This window comes from Microtus oregoni, unplaced genomic scaffold, assembly GCF_018167655.1.
Source record: "Microtus oregoni isolate MIOR12 unplaced genomic scaffold, Mior012 000040F_ref0000088, whole genome shotgun sequence".
Classification (NCBI taxonomy): Eukaryota; Metazoa; Chordata; class Mammalia; order Rodentia; family Cricetidae; genus Microtus; species Microtus oregoni.
The window spans coordinates 18,706,190-18,726,757 of NW_024543207.1; the positions used below are offsets into that span (position 1 = coordinate 18,706,190).

The following is a 20,568-nucleotide window of genomic DNA, read 5'->3' on the forward strand; positions in this document are numbered from 1 at the left end:
GGAGGTCCCAATGCAGCATGTTCTGTGGGTCAGAGGGCACACTGTCCCATCGCTTCCCCTGATGACGACGGGCAGCAGGGAGTGCAGTGCCCCAGGGGAATGGTCTGTTTAAAGGGGATGGCTCTTCACCTGTGGCTCATAGACTGCAAAGAGCCACTGTGGAGTTAGGGTCCCGGCTAGGGACCACTCTCCCAAGCTCGTATTTGGGTAGACGGTGTCTTTTATTACCTGCAGCTACTTCCTTGGAGGGGTAGTCAATTGGTGTCGGTATTGGCAATTATTTATTTATTTTTCAGGCGCGCATCCCGAGTGCTGGCATTTCTGGCATGGGCCATGATTGGTCTTTGGGCGCATTCAAAATAAGGAATTCTGTTTTGAGGTTTTGTTTTATAATAATAAAGATATTGTTTTAAGTGCCTTAAAGACTTCTAGTTCCGCCTAGACCAAAGGAAGACCCAAGCAGGGCTAGTGAGTGAGTGGTGATACTATAGCATGTTTATAGGAGCATGTCACTGGGAGAGCTGAGTGAAAGAGGCCTTTCCCTAGTCTCGGGGTCTAGTGGAGCAGCTGCAGTGAAGGCCAGCCAGTGGACTGGGATCTCTCCCTGGCCGCAACTACTCCCGCAGCCCCAGGCCTCTCCGGCCTGGACTGAACAGGCAGAACACACATCCATGGAGTCAGGAGACTCCTGCTGTCCTGTGTGCATTCCTTGCAGGGTTGGTTGGTTGTAAGAGGTGGTGGAATCAGTGGTTTCTTCTTCCACTTCTGCCGCACAGAACCCAGAGGCACTGCCAGGTTTGGTGGCAATGGGGTGGCGGAGGCGAATGCCTTTACGCGAGAGGCTTCTCATCACTCTGTGAGTGTAGGGACAGCCTGGTCTACACAGTGAGACTTGGCCTCAAAAATGCACAAATAATGGGTGGTGGGGGCGCACATCTTTAATCCCAGCACTCAGGAGGCAGGGGCAGGCGGATCTCTGTGAGTTGGAGGCCAGCCTGGTCTACAGAGTGAGTTCCAGGACAGTCAGGGTTACACAGTGAAATCCTGTCTTGAAAAAAAACAAAAAACCTAAAGCAAAACAAACAAACAAAAATCTAGATATAAACAAAGAAACAAAACCAAAACGGCAAAGAGGCACATTTGAAGGCACAGACAGCTGCAATGGCCCAGTGCTCCCCAATCCTGGTCTGGCAGGCAGCACCGTCCCTAACAGCACACAGTAGGATTACTCTATGATTGGCTTACTCCTTTACCAGGGGATGAGAACCCCCATAGCCCTTCCTGAAAACAGTGGAGCTGCAGAATTAAGGAAAACAGTTCATTGATAATTGCCCAGAGAGACGTCGCCGCCAGGAAGGAGCTCTTCAAGGACGATGTCGCTCACATCACATTAATACACAAATGGAATTAGAATTTTTCTCGATTTGGGGTAATCTTCAAACTTCTCATGGTACCACCTAAAATGAGAGAAAAAAGCGTTTAGAAAACCAATTCATATTGTCATTTAAGCATTTTCAAAGATGGTAATGAAAGTGATTATGCAACAAATACCTAGGTGTTTTTTTACATTTTAAAAGTTTGTGTCTGTTATGTATACACACAGTGGTCAGAAGACAACTTTCTGAGTTATCAGTTCTGTCTTTCTATCACATAGGTGCCAGGGATTGAACTCATATTCTCAGGGTTGATGGCAAACACCTTAGCCTACCAGGGGCCATCTTGTCAGCCCTGAGTTGTTGTTTTCTGTTTTTGCTTTTTTTTTTTTTTTAAGCAATAAGGACTTGCCATTTATCCACACCGTGAATAATTTTAAGTGTCAAATGTGTCTCAGAAGTGTTCTGCGTAATTCACCTTTCTGGGAAGGGACGCTGACGTGAACTAAACGTACAATGGGTGATGTCGGCCATTCGGCTCTTCACTTGAAGCAAGTATTTTCAGTGCACGAGTACAGGCAGCCAGCTGGGGAGGCCGACGACGAAACAGGCAGAATCAGAACGGACACGAAGGCGCCTAGCTATGCCACATGCCTACAGTGGCAGCGCCTTGAGAGACTGGGCTGGAGGGTGGCCTGGGCATCAGCACATGAGACCTCATCTCCAGAAAGTCTTTTTATTTTCTTTACAGGATTTAGGAATAGTCAGTAAAAAGAAGCTTCCCTAGGCACGGATGATGTTAAGGGAAGCAATCATTTACTCGTGCGGCAGAAATACACTGAGCAGAAGGGGAGGCCGTGAAGGGCGCTGTCTGTGTGCATCTAACTGCAGTCCAGAGCTACAGAAATGACAACCCGTGGGGCCGACTGCCAGTCACTGTCATCTGCTGTGCACGCAATAGCAATGAGGACGAGAAGCTTGCCGGGGCCTCTGCATCCTGTCACCTCTCTGCATGGGACCCTGTGACAGGAGTCTTTCCCAGAATTTGTCAATAGTCACCAGTGCAGAAAAGGTACCCACTCAGCACAGCTCCTTCTTAAGACGCCCTGGGGATACCTGTACAGGATGCCCCACGTTGATAGAGGCTGATTCTTCTGCCTACCGAAGATGACAGTGGTCTCAGGAGGGCAAGGGCAGAGCAGCCATGAAAGCACAAGTCAGTGAAGATGAGCGTATACACTGGTTATATGATTCGGGACACTGCTGGAGGACACTGTGTAACTTTGGCCACTCTTACATATATACATAATACATATATTAAGTCCTCTTACGTATATGCATATATACATATATTAAGCTAGCCCTATGACAACATGCCTATACTCTTGGCTACGTGAGAGGCTGAGGCAATAGGATTTTTAATTTCAAACCAGCCAAGGTAACATGACAAGATTGTGCAAAGGGATAATTATTTTGTCCTCAGCTTTTAAGGCCAACAAATATATGAACATACTGTCACAAAACTGAGTTACTCCTTAGGACTCAAAATCACCCCACACTGACATCAATTTCAACAAAAGCATCTTCAGCTCAGAAGTCATATAGCACGGGAGGAGACAGAGGCTTGGGACTCCGTCTGTGGTCGCCCAGCCTTGGCAGAGTAAGACTTCTCTAGCAGCTGGCTGTTTTGCTTTTCTGATCCTCAGTTTGAGCCCCATATTTGTCTCTGGGTTTTTATTATTCGTGCTACACTCCACAAATGATGAGGACCTGGATAGGAACTGGCTAAGCAGTTTAGGGGTGGGGACTGCAAAGGCCCTTCTTCAAGGTCAGAAGCAAGAAATGGCTTCAGTTCTCTGGGCAACAGGGGGCGCTCTGGTTTCTTCGCTCCTCCTAGATGAGCACCCTGCCTGGAGTCTGTGAGGCAGGACAGAAACTCTAGCTCAGATGCTAACCCGTTCATGGTGGGCGTGGTTATATGCATCCCCCGCCCCCAACGCTGGCCCATTTTCTAAGTGATTTTAAGCTCCTTATTCCTAAGGGGGAAAATGTTACAGAAGCTCTGGAGGCCCCTGAGGTTATCGGGGCTCTGCTGAGAGGGCCTTTGAGAAAGTGACTGCTAGTCAAGGGATCGGAATCTGCGGCTGGCCTTGGGTGGGGCCTTACATTCTGATCTACTCCACTGCGTGGAACAGTTCATACTATTGACGCAGTTCATCCAGTCAGGCCTGTGAGTCACCTGGCCAACGACCCTCAGGAAGTCACATTTGCCTAAAGCCATGTTAAAGGGACAGGAGAAATGATTAACCCTTCCTGAGACAATATACTCTCCGCTCCGAGAAGCCAGCCCTCAGTGCGGTTGATCATGCCACCAGCACACGGTTTTGCCAAGTGTGCCAGCTTCCAGAGCTTAAAAGGGTAACTCTCTTTCTCTTCCTTTTCTTCCTTTTTGATGCTGGTCAAAGCCTACGCCTGTGTTCTCGGGCACCCTGTGCTTTCCATGTAAGCTGCTCACCGCCTCCCATTGCATCCTGGTCTCTCTTCCTCTCCTCTGTGACCTCCTCACCCCCCAGTTGGCTGCCACGATGCACAGTTTGCCTGCCCTAATAAAACTGTCTTCCAGCCTCCTCCCAATGCCACTTGACAATTTTTATTGATGAGATTGAGAAGGGACCCTGATGTCCCTGGCAACATAAAGAATTCCTTGAAAACACTAGTAAGGCTTTCATTTGGAAATCTGAATTATTTATTTCCCATTTCTGTGTATTTCATATTCAAATGTCGGGAGGGACTTTCTTGGTCCCTGTTTTGTTCGAGAAAAGTGCTGGCACAGAATCCAAGTGTCATGGTCCATCACCTGTGAGTGCATCAGCACACAGAGACTGTGGTCCCAAGGAGGTCAAAGCTGAAAGTCACGCTGGTAGCCCCACACTGGTCATGTGCAGGGTCTCCCACATGGTCCTGCTGTGGTGGCAGAAAGCTGCAGAAAGCTGCAGAAAGCTGCAGAAAGCATCAGGACTGTGGATGGCCACCAGGACAGCAGCAGCTGTGTTAGCAAAGTTGGCCGGAGTCAACGAGAAGAGCCGTGTGTGCTGTGCAGGGCAGAGTTGGGCTGTATTAGCAAAGCTGTGTGCACCCTTTAGAGCCCAGGAGACTCCGAGTGAATCCCAGTTATCGGGTAATGAGCTATTTATACTAGTGGACATTTTGTTTGGCTGTGATTGGTTTTAACTGCGCCCTGGTTCTTCCCTCTTAGAATCAGAATGACGAGAAATGTTTCTGAGTTGGCAGGTGGATGGTTACAGGTTTGGTCCTAAACACCCAGCAGGAAGGAACAGCTTGGGGTGACTGTGACTGGCATGTATTCCTTGAGGTTTTAGGGAAAAATACTACCTGGACATTGGGCTCAATTCAACATTGCAGCACCTATGTGAAGCCAAGAGCGATAGGTCCACTATTATTTTAACCTAATAATCAAATAGTAGATGTCTCTGGGAGACATCGCTCACTGTGGTTCTAGCCACACCAATAGCTACCAACGTGCCTGAAAGGAGATGCGGTTCATCACTCTCAAGACCAGCCTTGGCTGTGGGACATCGTGGGCAATGGCCGGCCTAGTCTGGGTTACGCTAAGGTGGCCTCTAGCATTATTCTCTCTGTGCCATCTGGCCCTTTGCTTCTACAGATGGCTCTGCAGAAAGAGGTTGAGATACACTGCCTGCCAAAATTCCACCAAAGCCACCAGGACCAGCCCAGGAGTCGCCTCCTCAGAGTTCTTTCTCTTCCAGAGCTGCACAGCTGGTAGACTCTGCCCCTTCTCAGCGGGTGCTGATCCCTGAGATGAGGAGGTTGGGAGGGTTAGAGGGACTTAAGTAGACTAGGAAAGCGAACGCCACTTGTCTGCAGAATGCAGTGTGAGGTGAAAGAACAGAAGGCATGGGGTAGGTTCATAAACTAGCACGAGGAGAAAGGGGAAGCCCCATAAAATACCTAAGCTAGAATCTATTTTTTTTTTCCAACACAGGGTTTCTCTGTAGCTTTGGAGCCTGTCTAGGAACTAGCTCTTGTAGAGCAGGCTGGCCTCGAACTCACAGAGATCTGCCCGCCTCTGCCTCCCGAGCGCTGGGATTAAAGGCCTGCGCTACCACCGCCTGGCTGCTAGAATCTTTTAAACAGATGCCCAGCCTAGGTTTCTCTCATCCCAATAGGACAAAGGATAAATGTTGTTCTTCTCTCTGAAGTCAGATCAATGGACTTGGCAATCCATCAACAACGAGCAGTCTCCTCTTTGGTTTTTGGCCATTTGACAATGTAATTCCTTTTTATAAACCTTTGCCGGGTACTTTTATACCTCTGCCTTTCTCGGCAGCTCTGGGGGTTTTCAGGGTATGGGGGTTTGCATAAGAATTGTCCCCCACAGGCTCAGACACTTGAATGCTTACCCACCAGGGAGTAGCAGTATTTGAAAGTATTGCAAGGTGTGGCTTTGAGGTTTCCAAAGCCCTTGTCAAGTCCAGTCATCCTTCCCAAGTCAACAGAGCAGGAAGTGGCTCTCAGCCACTCCTCCAGTGCCTGCCTGCATGCCGACCAGGGCGTTAACGGATCGAACCTCCGAAACTGTAAGCAAGTTCCCAGTTAAATGCTTTCTTTCCTAAGTGTCGCCTTGATAGTGATGTTGCTTCTCAGCGACAGAACGGCGACAAAGGCACGGTGGCCTCTGACTCTCTTTCTGTCACTCCCTCTTCATGGGAAGACACTGGCCTGCTGGCACAAGGGAGGACCCCAAAGCCGCAGGGTTGCTCCCTTAGCTCTCTCCTTCAAGCAGCGGGGCTAGCGGCTCACTATTACCATGGAAGTCAGGTCTGGAAACGGCTACGCTCAAGTCCAAGAACAAACTGGGATCGCGAAGACATGGTGTCAAACTTACTGGTGATGCTGCCTTGCCCTGGTGAGCAGCGTACTGATCGTGAACAGAGCAAACGCTCCGCCCGGGGGGGACCAGCTGGCCAGTGCAAAGCCACACCACTCCACAATCTCCCCAAGGTAGTTGGCTGCAGTGACATATTCGAACAGGCCTCCTAGGAGAAGAGAGAGAAAAGGTGGTGACAAACAGCACCTAGCAGGACACTGGGTGATCCTGGGGGCCATCCGTAGAGCACACGTTCAGTTGCTGGAGAAAGCTCTGGAAGAACGTTAACCGAAAGGTTAATGAGATGGAATGACAGACAGAGGGACAAAGGACTAAAGACAGTACAGGCCTTTTTTGCGGGGAGGCGGATCAGCGAAAGGTTACCTCCTACACAGGGTATGTGAAGAGGGGGCGGGGGGAGTGGTTAGCTTTCCACATGACATTGCTGGAGTCAGGGTCTGAGCTAGAGAACCCTGTGGAAGAGAATGGCTGCTCCAGGGTTAGGCTGGCCAGCGGGGAAGGAGTGGGAAGAGGAAAGAAGAAAGAAATGGGAAGGTTAGGCAGGGAAGCTGCCAAGGCACAGGGAGGCAGGGGTCACTAAAAGCCTTTTGATCTGATCACAGCAGGAGTCTGGTTGAGAAACAGGTTTTGCTAAGGTCACTCAAGGCTGCTCTCCTCCGCCAGCAGGATTTGGAAATAGCCTTTTTCTGTAGTAAATCTTAGAAGCAGATTTGGCAAGCAGCAGACATTAGGGAGATGGCGATTTTCGGAGGGGGTCAGGTCTGGGACACCGACAGGAGACTCTGAGAGGCAGAGGAGGATGAGCAAAGAGCCTGGCAGAGGCAGAGAGAGAGATAGAGGCCTGAATGAAGGAAACGTCAGGTGATATTCTGGTGTGCAAATGTAAGGCCAGGAAATGTAAGGTCCCTTTAAACGTGCAGAATTACCCCTCTGGCCAGAGTTAGTCCAGACACCTCAGCCAGGCTGCACTTGAGTAGAGAGATTCTGTCTAGGCAGTCAGAGGACTGCGGGGCAATGGCCACAAGGAGGGGTGCGAAAGAGTCTTCCCAATAGAAAAGGAAGACAAGTCTCCAACCAGTGGCTCAGACGCCAGGGGCTGCTCCACTGGGGAGGCTAATGGTTCTGTTTGGGGAAACTCTCCATGGAACACTATGGTTTCTGGGGAGTCCACCTGCAGGCTGGTTAGAAAAGAAGATTCTGGAGAAAGGAAAGCAATTCAAACTTAGCAGATGAGTAACTCAGGCAAAGAGAACTTTCCACTCAGGAGAACAGAGTTGAGGGGTTGGAGACAGGAACTGGAGAGGAAGAAGCAGGGTAAGTCAGCAAGGAGAGACAAGAGATGAAAGACGCAGGACAATACAGGCCTTTACTGTGGGGAGTGGGGTGGGGCGCTACAGGGTGGGGAGACCTAGAGAAAGCTCTATAAGAATCTGAGAGCTCACCATTTACTAACAAACAGGGGTTTGTACTTCTCAAGTCTCAAACTGGGTAAAATGAATGAGGTGCCTATTTACCACACCAAAGTGAACCTGGATTCCAGGTTCTCCCAGCATCCCTCGGCCCCTGCTGTTCCAGGCTCCTTCTGTATAGCTCCCTACCCTGAACTCTCCAACCCAGGGGCTGTGGGCTGTCCTTTCTATATAATCTAACCATTTGGTTACCCGCCCCTTTTGTACCCTTGGCCTCCAGACTGCTGTACCTGGTTCCCCCTCTCTCTCTTCCTTCCCCCTCCCTCCCCACAAGGCCTAGCTCAGCCTGGTCAGGTCCCTGCCTCTGGTTATGGTCTCCCATGTACATACTGAGGAGCAATCATGTCCCTGCCTTTCCATTTCATTTCTTTCTTTCTTTTGTCATTTAGTAATACAGTGATGGAGGTGGGTCTTGTATCTTATCTGTTGCTTTCATTGGTTAACTAATAAAGAAAACTGCTTGGCCTGATAGGACAGAAAATTAGGTAGGCAGAGTAGACAGAACAGAATGCTGGGAGAAAGAAGCCGAGTCAGGCAGTCACCATAATTCTCCCACCCGACACAGCCACAGGTTAAGATCTTCTCTGGTAAGACACCTCGTGGGCTACATAGATTATTAGAAATGGTTTAGATCAATATGTAAGAGCTAGCCAATAAGAGGCTGGAACTAATAGGCCAGGCAGTATTTAAAAGAATACAGTTTCTGTGTAATTATTTCAGGGCATAAGCTAGCCGTGGCCAGGAGCTGGGGCAGCAGGAACACAGCCTGCTGCTGCTACAACAATACAGGATAAATGTGGAGGGCAGGGGAGAAAGTGGGAAGTCTCCCCTTTTGGCCCGTGGTGGCCACAGCTAGGTGTCACCAGGGAGCGGCAAGTTAAAGAAAGGTGATGATAAACCAACTCTCCTGGTTGGCCATTACTGCATACTGGGAAGTTCAAGGGGCAGGTCAGCCACGAAATCTAAAGACAAAGTTAATTTACTTCGAGAAACCAAATCTCTGTAGTTACTGGAACCATTGCAGCTCAACCAAAATGGAGAAGCTTATGAAATTAAGAGACTCCAGTTAGCAGTTATCTGTTCTGACAGGCTCCTCGCTTTAAGTCCCGACTCTTTCAACCACAGCTGCAGCTGCAGTAGGAGCAGGACCCCTGTCCTCTGTCTCTCTCTCCCTCTCTCCCTCCCTCTCTCCTTCTCTCTCTCTCTCTCTCTCTCTCTCTCTCTCTCTCTCTCTCTCTCTCTGTGCGTGTGTGTGTGTGTGTGTGTGTGTGTGTGTGTGTGTGTGTGTGATGGGTGTGGTAGGGTGGGGGGCTGATAGGGAGCCTATGGCCAAGTAAGGGGAATTCAGTCTCAAGCACAGACTCACTTCTGCAAACCACACAGAGCCCCTGCCCCAGGCCAGGCTCTGTTCCAGGCACTCAGTCAAGCCCCTTCTCACATCTGGTCATGAACTCCAATGTAACAAAGAAGGGCAGTCACACAGGAGAAGAGACTAATTTGATTGAGGAGCCCAGAGAGGCAGGGCAGGGCATGGGAACACTGGGATGAGGTAGAAAGGACTCATGACAGAATTGTAGGAAGTAGGTCTTGCTAAGGAGGTGACAGTCTGGTCAGAAGTTACTGTGTATGTTCTGGGCAAGACAAGGCCACAGCAAAGACCCCACGTCGGAGAGCAATAGCCAGCACATTCCTGCACCTGAGCAAGGCAGGACGAAGGCAGGCCAGAGACTCTGCACCCATGATAAGTGGGGTAGGAAGCTGCTGTGGACCTTGTTTTGAAAAGGTGACTTAATCCCAGCACTTGGGAGGCAGAGGCAGGCAGATCTCTTTTGAGTTCGAGGCCAGCCTGGTCTACAAAGAGAGTTACAGGACAGGCTCCAAAGCTACAGAGAAACCTTGTCTTGAAAAACCAAACCAACCAAACAACCAAATAGGTGGTCACCTCTCAAGTCATAAAACCAATGCCAGAAACCAGCTCTGGTCAGGCCACCAAAGCACACCAGGGCCCCAGGAGAGCTGAGGTGGCCTAGTTCTCAGAAAAGACATGAGAGACCATAAGAGAAACTGCTGTGCAGCACAGGAAAGGCCCGAAGGCAAAGACTTCTAATCCCCCAAATCTCTGACTTCTGGTTTTCAGGCCTTGAGAGGAAGTTCCTATCACCTAGTGTTAAATCTGGCCTATGCCTAGAAGCAAGGTACTGGGCAGGACTCTTCAATTACCTTGTAGGTACAAGGCCACACAGCACAGCAGGGCTTCTTAACTCTTTGTCCAAGGTGCAGGGAGCTGAGGAAGCCCGAGTGTGTGACACCATGAGACAATGTGTATTGACACGGGCGTGGTCAAGTCAAGGAACTGGGTCTCAGTGTTACGGGAGTGGCAAAGCCCTCCTCTGGTCTGTGTGTGGTTGCTGACAGTGTATGAAGAAAATTACCACCACAGCTTTCTCCCCACAGATATTTAAGGCCTAAAGACCTCTCCCTTAGAGAGACCTCCCAACTTGATCAGTCAAGCCTCGCTCTCTGATCCAGCTGTAAACCATACACCTTGGGTCCTTATCAGCCTATGCAATAACCTCGGCTCTCAATTCTACCCTATATAATAAACACGATGCCCTTCCGGAAAACTGCATTTTCACCACCAGAGAGCCCAGTCCACAGGATCCCAGGTTTTCTGTATGACTGTGTCTGTCTTTTTTCTTCACTCCCTCACTGACTCTGTCAGGTTCAAAGCCCTGGGACTGTGCAAGGACATGTCACTGACGGAGAGGGGGAAGTGAAGAGGGCAAGTGACCTAACATAACACAAGTCAGTTTCAAATTCTAGGGGTCCTAGTATAAGGTGTGTGCTTGTGTGTGTGTGCGCATGTGCACACGTTTCTCAGGTTCTGTACTTCTAAGAATTCCTGTCTGCATGCATCTGCGGCCAGAGTCTGGATAATTAGTCCTTCAGACACTTCCTTGGGATGACACTGTCTCACTCACCCCCACAGGAAAAGAAGTTAGATGTGGTGGTACATGACCATTACCTCAGCATAGGATACATGAGATCCTGTCTTGAAAAAGACAGTTTTAGGGATACGACGAGGGACTCAGGGTATAAGTAGTGTCTAGGGGAGACTGGGCCTAGTGTGTAAGGAAAGGCCAGAATCTGGAAGTGTGGCCCAGAGCAGGTGAGGGGGCCTGCTGCCAAGCTTGATGACCCGAGTTGAATCCCCAGAGCCCACAGGGTGGCAGGAGAGAACTGACTCCATTGAGTTGTCCTCTGACCTCCACACATGTGGTGTAGCACATGAGTGTGACGCACACACATATACACACACCCACATTAATAATAATAATAACAAAAATTGCCTGAATCCTCCAAGTGGGCACATCTGCAGCCCCCCTTCAAATGCTACACCACTCCAACCTGGGGTGGACGCCGCAACAGGTCACTAACTGACCGTCCCTCTTGAGTGTCCACTGTGGAGCGCTCACTATTTGGCGGAAGCACCTGGGTGTGGGGGCAGAGGCTGGTGAGCATGTGGCTAGCTAAGAATCCCAGACACCACTCTGGGATTAAAGGGATTTAATACGGGCAGTGCAAGAATGCCATGTCACAAGACAGTGCATGTCAAGTGTGTTTAACTGTCACAAATGAATGCACTGCCCATTACATTAATACAGGCCAGTTTCTAAAGCGTAAGGGTGGGTCACATGGCACAGTCCCTTGTCTTGTAAGCACAAGGACTTAGTTTCAATTCCCACCTCCCACACAAAAAGCCCAGCACGGCAGCACATGCTTGTCATCTGGGTTTTGGAGAGTTGGAGACAGGAGGATCCCTGGGGCCTGCTAACCAGCCCATCAGGTGTTTACATACTTTAAAAAATATCTTAACTGAACGACAACCACAGAAAGGCCGTGGATAGTCACTGTCACCTACAGCCCACAGCGCCTGCCCTTTGTCCCGATCTGGGTGGTGTGGTCTGGGCAGGCGCCTTCTCTGCAGGGGCGTGTGCAGACAAGCAGGGATCATACTTCCCCATCTAAGCCTGCTCCTGCAGGGACCCGCGAAGTAATATCATGTGGCCCTGGCTGGTGACATCAGAGTAGCTATTCCCTCTGGTAAACAACTCTGTGAAGTATGGCTCAATCTTTAAGCACAGACACCACCATGCATGAGAAAACACAGCCATGTCAACTGTCACATGTTGAAAAAGCCCCTTGAAAGTCAGAACGTGCAAGAAGTTGGTCGGTTTAAAACAGAGCTGTCACAGAACCTTGGCGGCCACATCCCCGGTGCCCTGGGCCCTCAAAACCCCTGAGAGCCTATATGCAAGGAATGCAAAGGCCAAAGCCCGTGTTTTCTCCTCCGGCACTCAAGGATCTGAGCAGCCACAAGCCAAGGATTCTCCAGGTGCAGCTGGGGGCTGTCTGCTTTCCCTGGCATATGGCGAGCTCTTCTGAAAGGCAGGCTGGAGGCTTGGGCTTCTCCGCCAGGGCCTTCTTATCTTAGTTTTCAGGGTGTGTTCTGTGTCCTCCACTAGGACCACCTAGCCCACCATCCCCCTTACTTTGTGCAGCTATCATGAATTCGAGTCTCTTAGACTTCATTTCCATATTTTATGTCCCTCTGAGAGAGCTGTTGGTTGTTTTTGTTGTCCTTGGTGTGCACCTTAACTTAAAGGATTAGAACAATGAACTTGAGAGGAGATGCCTGCCTAGTCTCATGGTTCCCACCATGCCTTTTCCAGGCAGCCAGCATCTGCTGTTGTCTGGGGAGACACCAGCCTTTGCTGCTCTGCTTAGCTTGTTCTAAGACCAGCGCGGAGTGTTGTTGGACATTTGTACATTGTGGGAAAATGTATTTGCTGTGAGTGGTGGAATAAAAAGCTGAACAGTCAATAGCTAGGCAAGACGTATAGGTGGGATTTCCAGGGAGAGAAAGGAAGAGGAGGAGGATCTAGTGCACAGGAGACAGCAGGAGACACCAAGAGGAAACAGGGGATACAAGATGGAAGAGAGGTGACATCATGTGGTAGATCACAGATTGGTGTGGTAGGTACGTCTGTCTATGTGTTGCTTTTATTGGTTAATGAATAAAGGAACTGTATTGGCCTGTGATAGGGCAAAAAAACAGAACTAGGTAGGGAAAACTAACGGGAAGGCTGGGAGAAAGGAAGCGGGGGTCAGAGAGAAGCCATGTAGCCCTGCCAGAGCCAGATGGAACTTTACCTGGTAAACCTTAGCCACGTGGTGATACACAGATTAACAGAAATGGGTTAAATTAATATGTAAGAGTTAGCCAATAAGAACTAGAGCTAATGGGCGAAGCAGTGATTTAAATAATATGGTTTCTGTGTGATTATTCCAGGGCTAAGAGGCCTGGAAAAAACAAGTGGCCTCCTACAACAGATTAAAATAAATGGGTTAATTTAAGCCATAAGAGGTAATTAGGTATAAGTCTAAGCTATAGGCTGAGCTTTCATAATTAATAAGAAGTCTCTGTGTCATTCTTTGGGAGCTGGCTGTCTACTCCTTCACTGTGAGCGTCACCTCCACTTTCTGTGAGCTCAGCTATCTACTCCTTCACCGTGAGCGTCACCTCCACTTTCTATGAGCTCAGCTATCAACTCCTTCACCGTGAGCGTCACCTCCACTTTCTGTGAGCTCAGCTATCTACTCCTTCACCATGAGCGTCATCTCCACTTTCTGTGAGCTCAGCTAGCGACTCCCCCCTTCCCTGTGAACATCACCTCCACCTTCTGTGAGCTCAGCTAGTGACTCCTTCACTGCGAACGTCACCTCCACTTTCTGTGAGCTCAGCTATCAACTCCTTCACCGTGAGCATCACTTCCACTTTCTGTGAGCTCCTTGTGAGACCCACGAGTTTTGCACACCTTTTCCCCTGGGCATGGTGCTGCCACGAGGGCTACACATTGTGGGTGAAAGAGGTGCCTCTGGGACTTGGCTGCAACATACCAAAACAACATGAAACAGAACCCACAGCTTCAAGGTTTTCAGATTGACCACGGGCCATGAGTCGGAGTGAGTCTGAGGGGTACCAGTCACACACTGTTACACAGTGCCTCCGAGGTCTAGCTCGCACTCAAGACTGTCTGCTACTGACAGCTTTTCCTGGAAGCTCCTGGATTAGGGTTTCTACTGCTTTGACAGACACCATGAGCACAGCAGCCCTTACAAAAAGACATTTCATTGAGGGGCTCACTTACAGTTTCAGAGGTTAAGTCCACTATCATCATGGCGGCGTGCAGGCAGACATGGTGCTGAAGAAGGGGGTGAAAAGTCCTACTTCTTCCAGACATGTTGGCAACAGGAAGTCGACTGGGACACTGGGTGGTATTCTGAGCACAGGAAACCTCAAAGCCTGCCCCTCCAGCAAGGTCAGACCCACTCCAACAAGGGCACCCCTCCTAATAGTGCCACTCCCTATGAGATTATGGGGGCTGATTACATTTAAACTACCAAAGCACACTAATGTATTTTAAGTGTATTTCTAATCTCATACAGTATTTTATATGGTTTTAAAGAGGGAGATTCCATGAAAAACGCATCTCAGTACATACCCCTGGGAATTTTGTATCCAGTGTCCCCTGGTTTTCTCAGATTCCTCAGGATGTGGTCGGAATGGATATTTACCACCATGCCTATTAACCACAAGGCAAAACCTAAAGAACAAACAAGGTTATTATGGTTAATCGCTGGCCGGAGTGAAGAAAGCCATGCTCAACTGAACAGAACACTGCCTTCCTTGTATTGGGGGAGCCTGAGCAGGAGCCATGGCCGGCAGCAAACACCACAAGCACCCGTGCTGGCCATGTGCTAGCCACAACGATGGGCTGCCTGCCTCCTTGACTACGGTTACAGACATCTATTCTACGCAAAACACGTGTGGTTCCAGTCTGTGTTTTTACCATGACAGGAACAGAAAACAGGACATATGGCCCGGGCACAGGGAAACTAGGCTGCAGGGATGTTTACCTCCCCTTTTGCTTAAGGAAAAGCAAGAGTCTTCCCTTCATATAGGAAGAGGCAAATATTTGCTGGCCTCACACCCCACCCCTGAAGAACAGAGCCTCGGATCCCAGCTGTGGTCCTTTTCTGTCCCTCCCTCCCAGCTCTGCAGAGCATATCCCCAGTTTTCACCCCACCAGTCTGCTACCAGCTCCCCAGTCAGGTTTCCTGTGCCGCTTGGCCACCCTTTCCCTTCCCTCCTATCCCCAGGGCCTGGAAATTACAAGGTTCTGGCTAGCACCCCAGCACCTAGCTAAAAGCTTCCTCTCCCTGGGATGATCCTTCAAATCCTCGGGAGTTTTTTTGGTTTTATGAAGCAGAGTGTGAGATTTTATTAAAGATAGGTTTGCATCTGCTTCAGCAAGATGTTAGAAGAGACAGAGGTTCTCAGAAGTCCCGGTCACAGAGAGCATCAGCATGACCCCAGTTAACTTCAGTCAGAGAAGGCAAAACACCAAGATTCAGTTTTACCGAAAAATAAAAGACTCTGATACAAAAAGGCAAAATCGGATTTTTCTGAGATATTAAAAACGTGAAGGCCACCACTACTAGCAACAGAGGAAGCTAAAATGGCTGTAAGACACTTAATGAAATGTTCAACATCCTTAGTCATCAGAGAAATGCAAATCAAAACAACTCTGAGATTCCATCTTACACCTGTAAGAATGGTCAAGATCAAAAACACTGATGACAACTTATTCTGGAGAGGCTGTAGGGTAAAGGGAACACTTCTGCATTGTTGGTGGGAGTGCAAGCTGGTACAGCCCCTTTGAATGTCAATGTGGCGATTTCTCAGAAAATCGGGAAACAACCTTCCTCAAGACCTAGTAACACCACTTTTGGGTATATATCCAAAGGATGCTCAATCATGCCACAAGGACATGTGCTCAACCATATTCATAGTAGCTTTGTTTGTTAGAGCCAGAACCTGGAAACAACCTAAATGCCCCTCAACTGGATAAGGAAAATGTGGTACATTTACACAATGGAGTACTACACAGCAGAAAAAATAACGACCTCTTGAATTTTGCAGGAAAATGGATGGAGCCAGAAAACATTATTTTGAGTGAGGTAACCCAGAAACAGAAAGACAATTATCACATGTACTCACTCATAGGTGGTTTTCAAACATAAAGCAAAGAAAACCAGCCCACAAATCACAATCCCAGAGAACTTAGACAACAATGAGGACACTAAGAGAGACTTACATAGATCTAATCTACATGAGAAGTAGAAAAAGTCAAGATCTCTGTTGTAATAAGAGCGGCAGGGCTGCGTCCCCAGCACCCCGGCCTCCTGGTTAGCTTATGCCCCGAAATAATTACACGGACACTGTATTCTTTTAAACACTGCTTGGCCCATTAACTCTAGCCCTTACAGGCTAATTCTCATATCCCGATCAACCCATCTCTAATAATCTGTGTAGCATCAGTCTTACCGGGAAAGATTCTAGCCTATGTCCATCCTGGGTCTGAGCTTCATGTGTCTGCCTCAGAGAGCAGAGTTATCGTGTCTGCCCGGGAGAGGGGAACATGGCGTCTCTGAGCTCACTTCCTCTCCTCCCAGCATTCTGTTCTGTTTACTCCACCCACCTATGTTCTAACCTATCAGGGCAAGCAGTTTCTTTATTTAATTAACTGATGGCCTTCCTCCATCAGATTTCCTGAGTAAATTGGGAGCATGGGGATGTTTGGAGAGGACTGGAGTGGGGAGGGGAAAGGCAGGGAGGGGAGCAGAGAAAAATGTAGAACTCAATAAATATCAATAAAAAATGTATAAAAAAACAAAAACAAACAAACAAATCTGAAGGCCAAACAGTGTTGCAATTATTACCAGTCCACGTGCAGTTGGCAGAGTGTCGACCCTTGGACCCGCTGCCAGGTCACAGGACCCCCCCCGAAAGTATGCAGACCCGTCAGAGCAGGTTCCTGGGTTCCCACCCTGACTCTGCTACCAGAAATGTCCTTTTTCCCCTAAATACATCAAATGCCATGGTAAGATCTATTGGATCCTGGTGATTATAATGGACTCAGTAGTTCTTTTTATTTTGGAGTCTTAGATGTTTACATGATTTCCGTGATTTAGCTTTTAAATAAAGTCACAAAGAAAATCAGATTGTCTGGATCCCTTATTTATGCACCCTATTTCCCGTGTGAGAGACTAGCTGTGTACTCTGTGCGGGGACTGAGGAAAACTAGCATTTGTGTGCACCTAAGATACACAGTGAGTTTAATTTGTGGGATTTAAAAATCATAGAAAGTCTTTACAAATGTATCTGTGACAGTTATAACCACAGGACCCAGAGGCACCCAGGGGACAGACTGCTAGACATGTGTGAGTGATGGAGTGAGATCCACTCTGAATGTGGCCTGGGGTCCTGGATTAAATAAAGGGAGGAAGTCAGTGAAATCAGCACATTCATCTCTCTGCCTCTGACGGCTGACACCTCACCTCGTGCCTCAGGCCTTCCTTCACACAAGGGACTGTCCTCTCAAATCGTGATTCTTGTTACAGCAAGGAGAACGATAACCAACTGGAACAGAAACCAGGGTTGTCTAAGGGGGAACCGGTTTACAATGGGAGTGTGGAGCAGGAACTGGGCTAGAGGCGACTCGCTACATCTTGGCCAAGACTGGCAGCATTCTACCATGTCCCGGGAACTAGGAGGAAGCTGAGTTGGAAGGATCCAGGAACAGAAACAAAGAGATGTAGGTTCCAGAAATAGGAATGTAGAAATGCAGAAATACAAATTTGTACGTCTGAAGGAGATGGCAGCTGATGGTCACCAGCTCTGTCCGCAAATAGGGATTAACTGTCATCAATGGGTTTCTTTACTTTGGTCGGTCTGCGACCAAAGATTAGTTTTTTTGTTTCTACAAAGGCTCTCTGCAACCTTAACAACAGTTTGGACTTTCTGTTCCCTGCTATGGAAAGCTGAGCAAAGTGAAGTTTCTGTAAATACCATTAGGGTGCACAGAAGAAGCCGCAGACCAATAAACACTAAAGTAGTCGAAAATCATGTTAGTGGGTATTGTTTTTTTTTTTTTTTTTGGTTTTTCGAGACAGGGTTTCTCTGTGGCTTTGGAGCCTGTCCTGGAACTAGCTCTGTAGACCAGGCTGGTCTCGAACTCACAGAGATCCGCCTGCCTCTGCCTCCCGAGTGCTGGGATTAAAGGCGTGCGCCACCATCGCCCGGCGTTAGTGGGTATTGTAAAAAGCAATTTGTATCTAACTTTTACCTTGAGGCTGTAAGAATTTGTTTGCCCATGCCTACCTAACGCTTACTTCTTATTATAAAAGCGGAGCTCAGAAACCACCCATAATCTCAGAACCCCAAACTCTGACTATGGTTCCAACTGAAAGCTTTTGTGCCGCATGGTGATTTTCTTTTGATTTAATTTTGGATTAAAGTTTGTTTATGGTTTAATAGGCTGGAGTGGTCTGTCCCCATTTCTGAGCACTCTAGGGCAGTGGGCTAATTTGTTTGGCCGAAGGAATCTGAAGACAGGAAAGCATCTAGGCTGCAGCTTGGCTTGTTAGCTCTGAAAGTGGGCTAACAAGCGCAGCATGAACAGGAAAACCATGCCATTTGCTGAAAGGAGGAGGTTTAAATAACCTCTGGCCACATCTGTAAGAGGGTCCCTGAGTGTACAAGGCCTCTAGAGGGCAAAGGGTAGATCCTAGGAGCCCAGCTCTGGCCTTTTCCTTTCAGCTCTAACAGAGATGGGGAGATGCACCATGAATACAGGTGACACTGTCCATGGGCTAAGGTCATGAGCTGAACAAACAGAAAGCCTGCTGAGCTTCAATATCCACCTCTCTCCACGTCCTGACTGTGGATGTCATGTGACCAGCTACCTAGTGCTCCTGCCACTGTGAACCGGCATAAACCCTTCCTTCCTTCCTTCAGCTGCTTCCGTCTTGCATTTTGTCACATTAAGGAGATTAGTAACTGACACATTACCAGAGTTGAAATGGAGCCACTTCTGCCAAGCTTTATCAATAACAATAAACAATAGAGCTGGGGAGGGGATGCACATGTACACATATGAACAAAAGAGTGGTGGGAGGCATGTATACATACATGTAGGAACAAGAGAGTGGGGGAGGCATGCATGCATACACATAGGAATAATAGAGTTGGGAGGACATGCATGCACACATGTAGGGACAAGAGAGCAGAGGAGGCATGCATGCATACATGTAGGAACAAGAGAGTGAGGGAGGCAAGCATGTACACATGTAGGAACAAGAGAGTGGGGAAGACATGCACATATACATGTAGGAAGGAGGACACTGGCTCTTCCAGAGTCACTGAAACATCTAGGGGATGTGTCCGTGTGGGGACCGCCTCAGAAAGAGTTAATGCTGACTAGATATCTTTGTTATCTTTGTAAATGCCTGGCACACTTTCCTTCACTCTGCTCTCAAAGCTTCCCCCCTTTGCCTCAGCCTCCTTGAGTGCACTGGCAGTCTGTGGCAGGCTGTGCACTTCCACAGTCCTCTGATTGTTGCTTGGGGCAGCAAATCTTTCAAACTAACCAGGGACAGATGAGCTGGAACCTTGCTGGTAAGCCACACCCACGTGGTGATATACAGACTAACAGAAATGGGTTAATGGAGATGGGTTAGTTTAGGATATAAGAGTTAGTCAGAAATACACTTAAGCTATTGGCCAAACAATATTGCAAATAATATGGTTTCTATGTGGATTATTTTGGGGATGAGCAGCTGAGAACTAACTAGCAGCCTCCAACAACAACTGTTAGGGAAATTTTTTTGTTAGAGTTTTGTTCCTGGCGGTAACTAGCTTAAGGACAACTACCTACCCACACAGCTTCCTGTCTCCTCGCAAAGCAACACTGAATGATACCCACATATAAATGAGACCATCTGGCCCGCTTCCTGCTGGGCATGTTGCTTGTGCTTTCATGTCTCTCCACTTAGTGGTGGAGAAGTCAAAGGCTTGCGAACAGCCATTAGGCAGCTGCAAAGGTGAGGGAAGGAGATGTGTCCAATGGGCTGCTTCAGACAGTGAGCACACTGGCAAATGAATGGCTGTTAGCACAGAAGCGACTCAACATGCAGCCTGTGCAGCAGCCCAGTGTGCTGACCTCTCTAGGACTACACCCCCTCATGCTGTCCTCACACGGGGTCACGCAGCCTGTACAGCAGCTCAGCCTGGTGAATAAAGCTTTTCATCCCTCATCAAAGATGCTTCTTTTTGCAGCAGACAGAGACCACTACAGAAATCTACAGCTCTCAAAATGCAGAGAACAAGTGACTATGGAGGGCCCAGCTCCAGCTGATACATCCGAAACACAACACGACATTTAAGGTTCAGGGAACACCAAGAAAGGTGGGGCGTAAAGACTGTGAGATCCAGAGAACCAGGACATCAGGTGTGACATAGTATCTTCTAGTCCTGACACAGAAGGTGCACCCATGGAATCTCAACATATGGTCATCTAAATAAGACTTGCATAATGAATAGCAGTAGCAGGTGGCATGCCAATGTGGTTGGGGGAAATGTCATAAGATGAAGAGCTCCAGACAACCAATGGCTGCGGAAGAGGAAGAGCGGGTTTTCTCCAGGGATTACCTCCATCATAGGTTATCCGACCCCAAGTGGTCGGTCCTATACACATACCCATATATGACAGTAAATGGATTCAGTAGGTTTCCTGCGTGTGTGTGTGCATGTGTGTCACAATAAGTAAAGAAAAGGAGGTTGAGAAGAAGTTGGGAAGGCATCAGAGGAGTTGGAGGAGGAAGAGGGAGG

The 20,568-nt window shown here is 48.4% G+C and overlaps 1 protein-coding gene across 1 annotated transcript in view; it reads right to left on the bottom strand.

Moving 5' to 3' along the window:
• Positions 1-262: 262 nt before the first annotated feature.
• The window catches only part of Srd5a1 (steroid 5 alpha-reductase 1), a 39,858-nt gene continuing 19,552 nt past the window's right edge, over positions 263-20,568 (bottom strand). The window contains exons 3-5 of the mRNA XM_041632020.1: positions 14,339-14,440; positions 6,301-6,451; positions 263-1,457 (exon numbers count right to left, since the gene is read on the bottom strand). Of these exons, the coding sequence (XP_041487954.1) occupies positions 1,391-1,457; positions 6,301-6,451; positions 14,339-14,440 (320 nt within the window). The 3' untranslated portion in view covers positions 263-1,390. The remainder of the gene's footprint in view (positions 1,458-6,300; positions 6,452-14,338; positions 14,441-20,568) is intronic.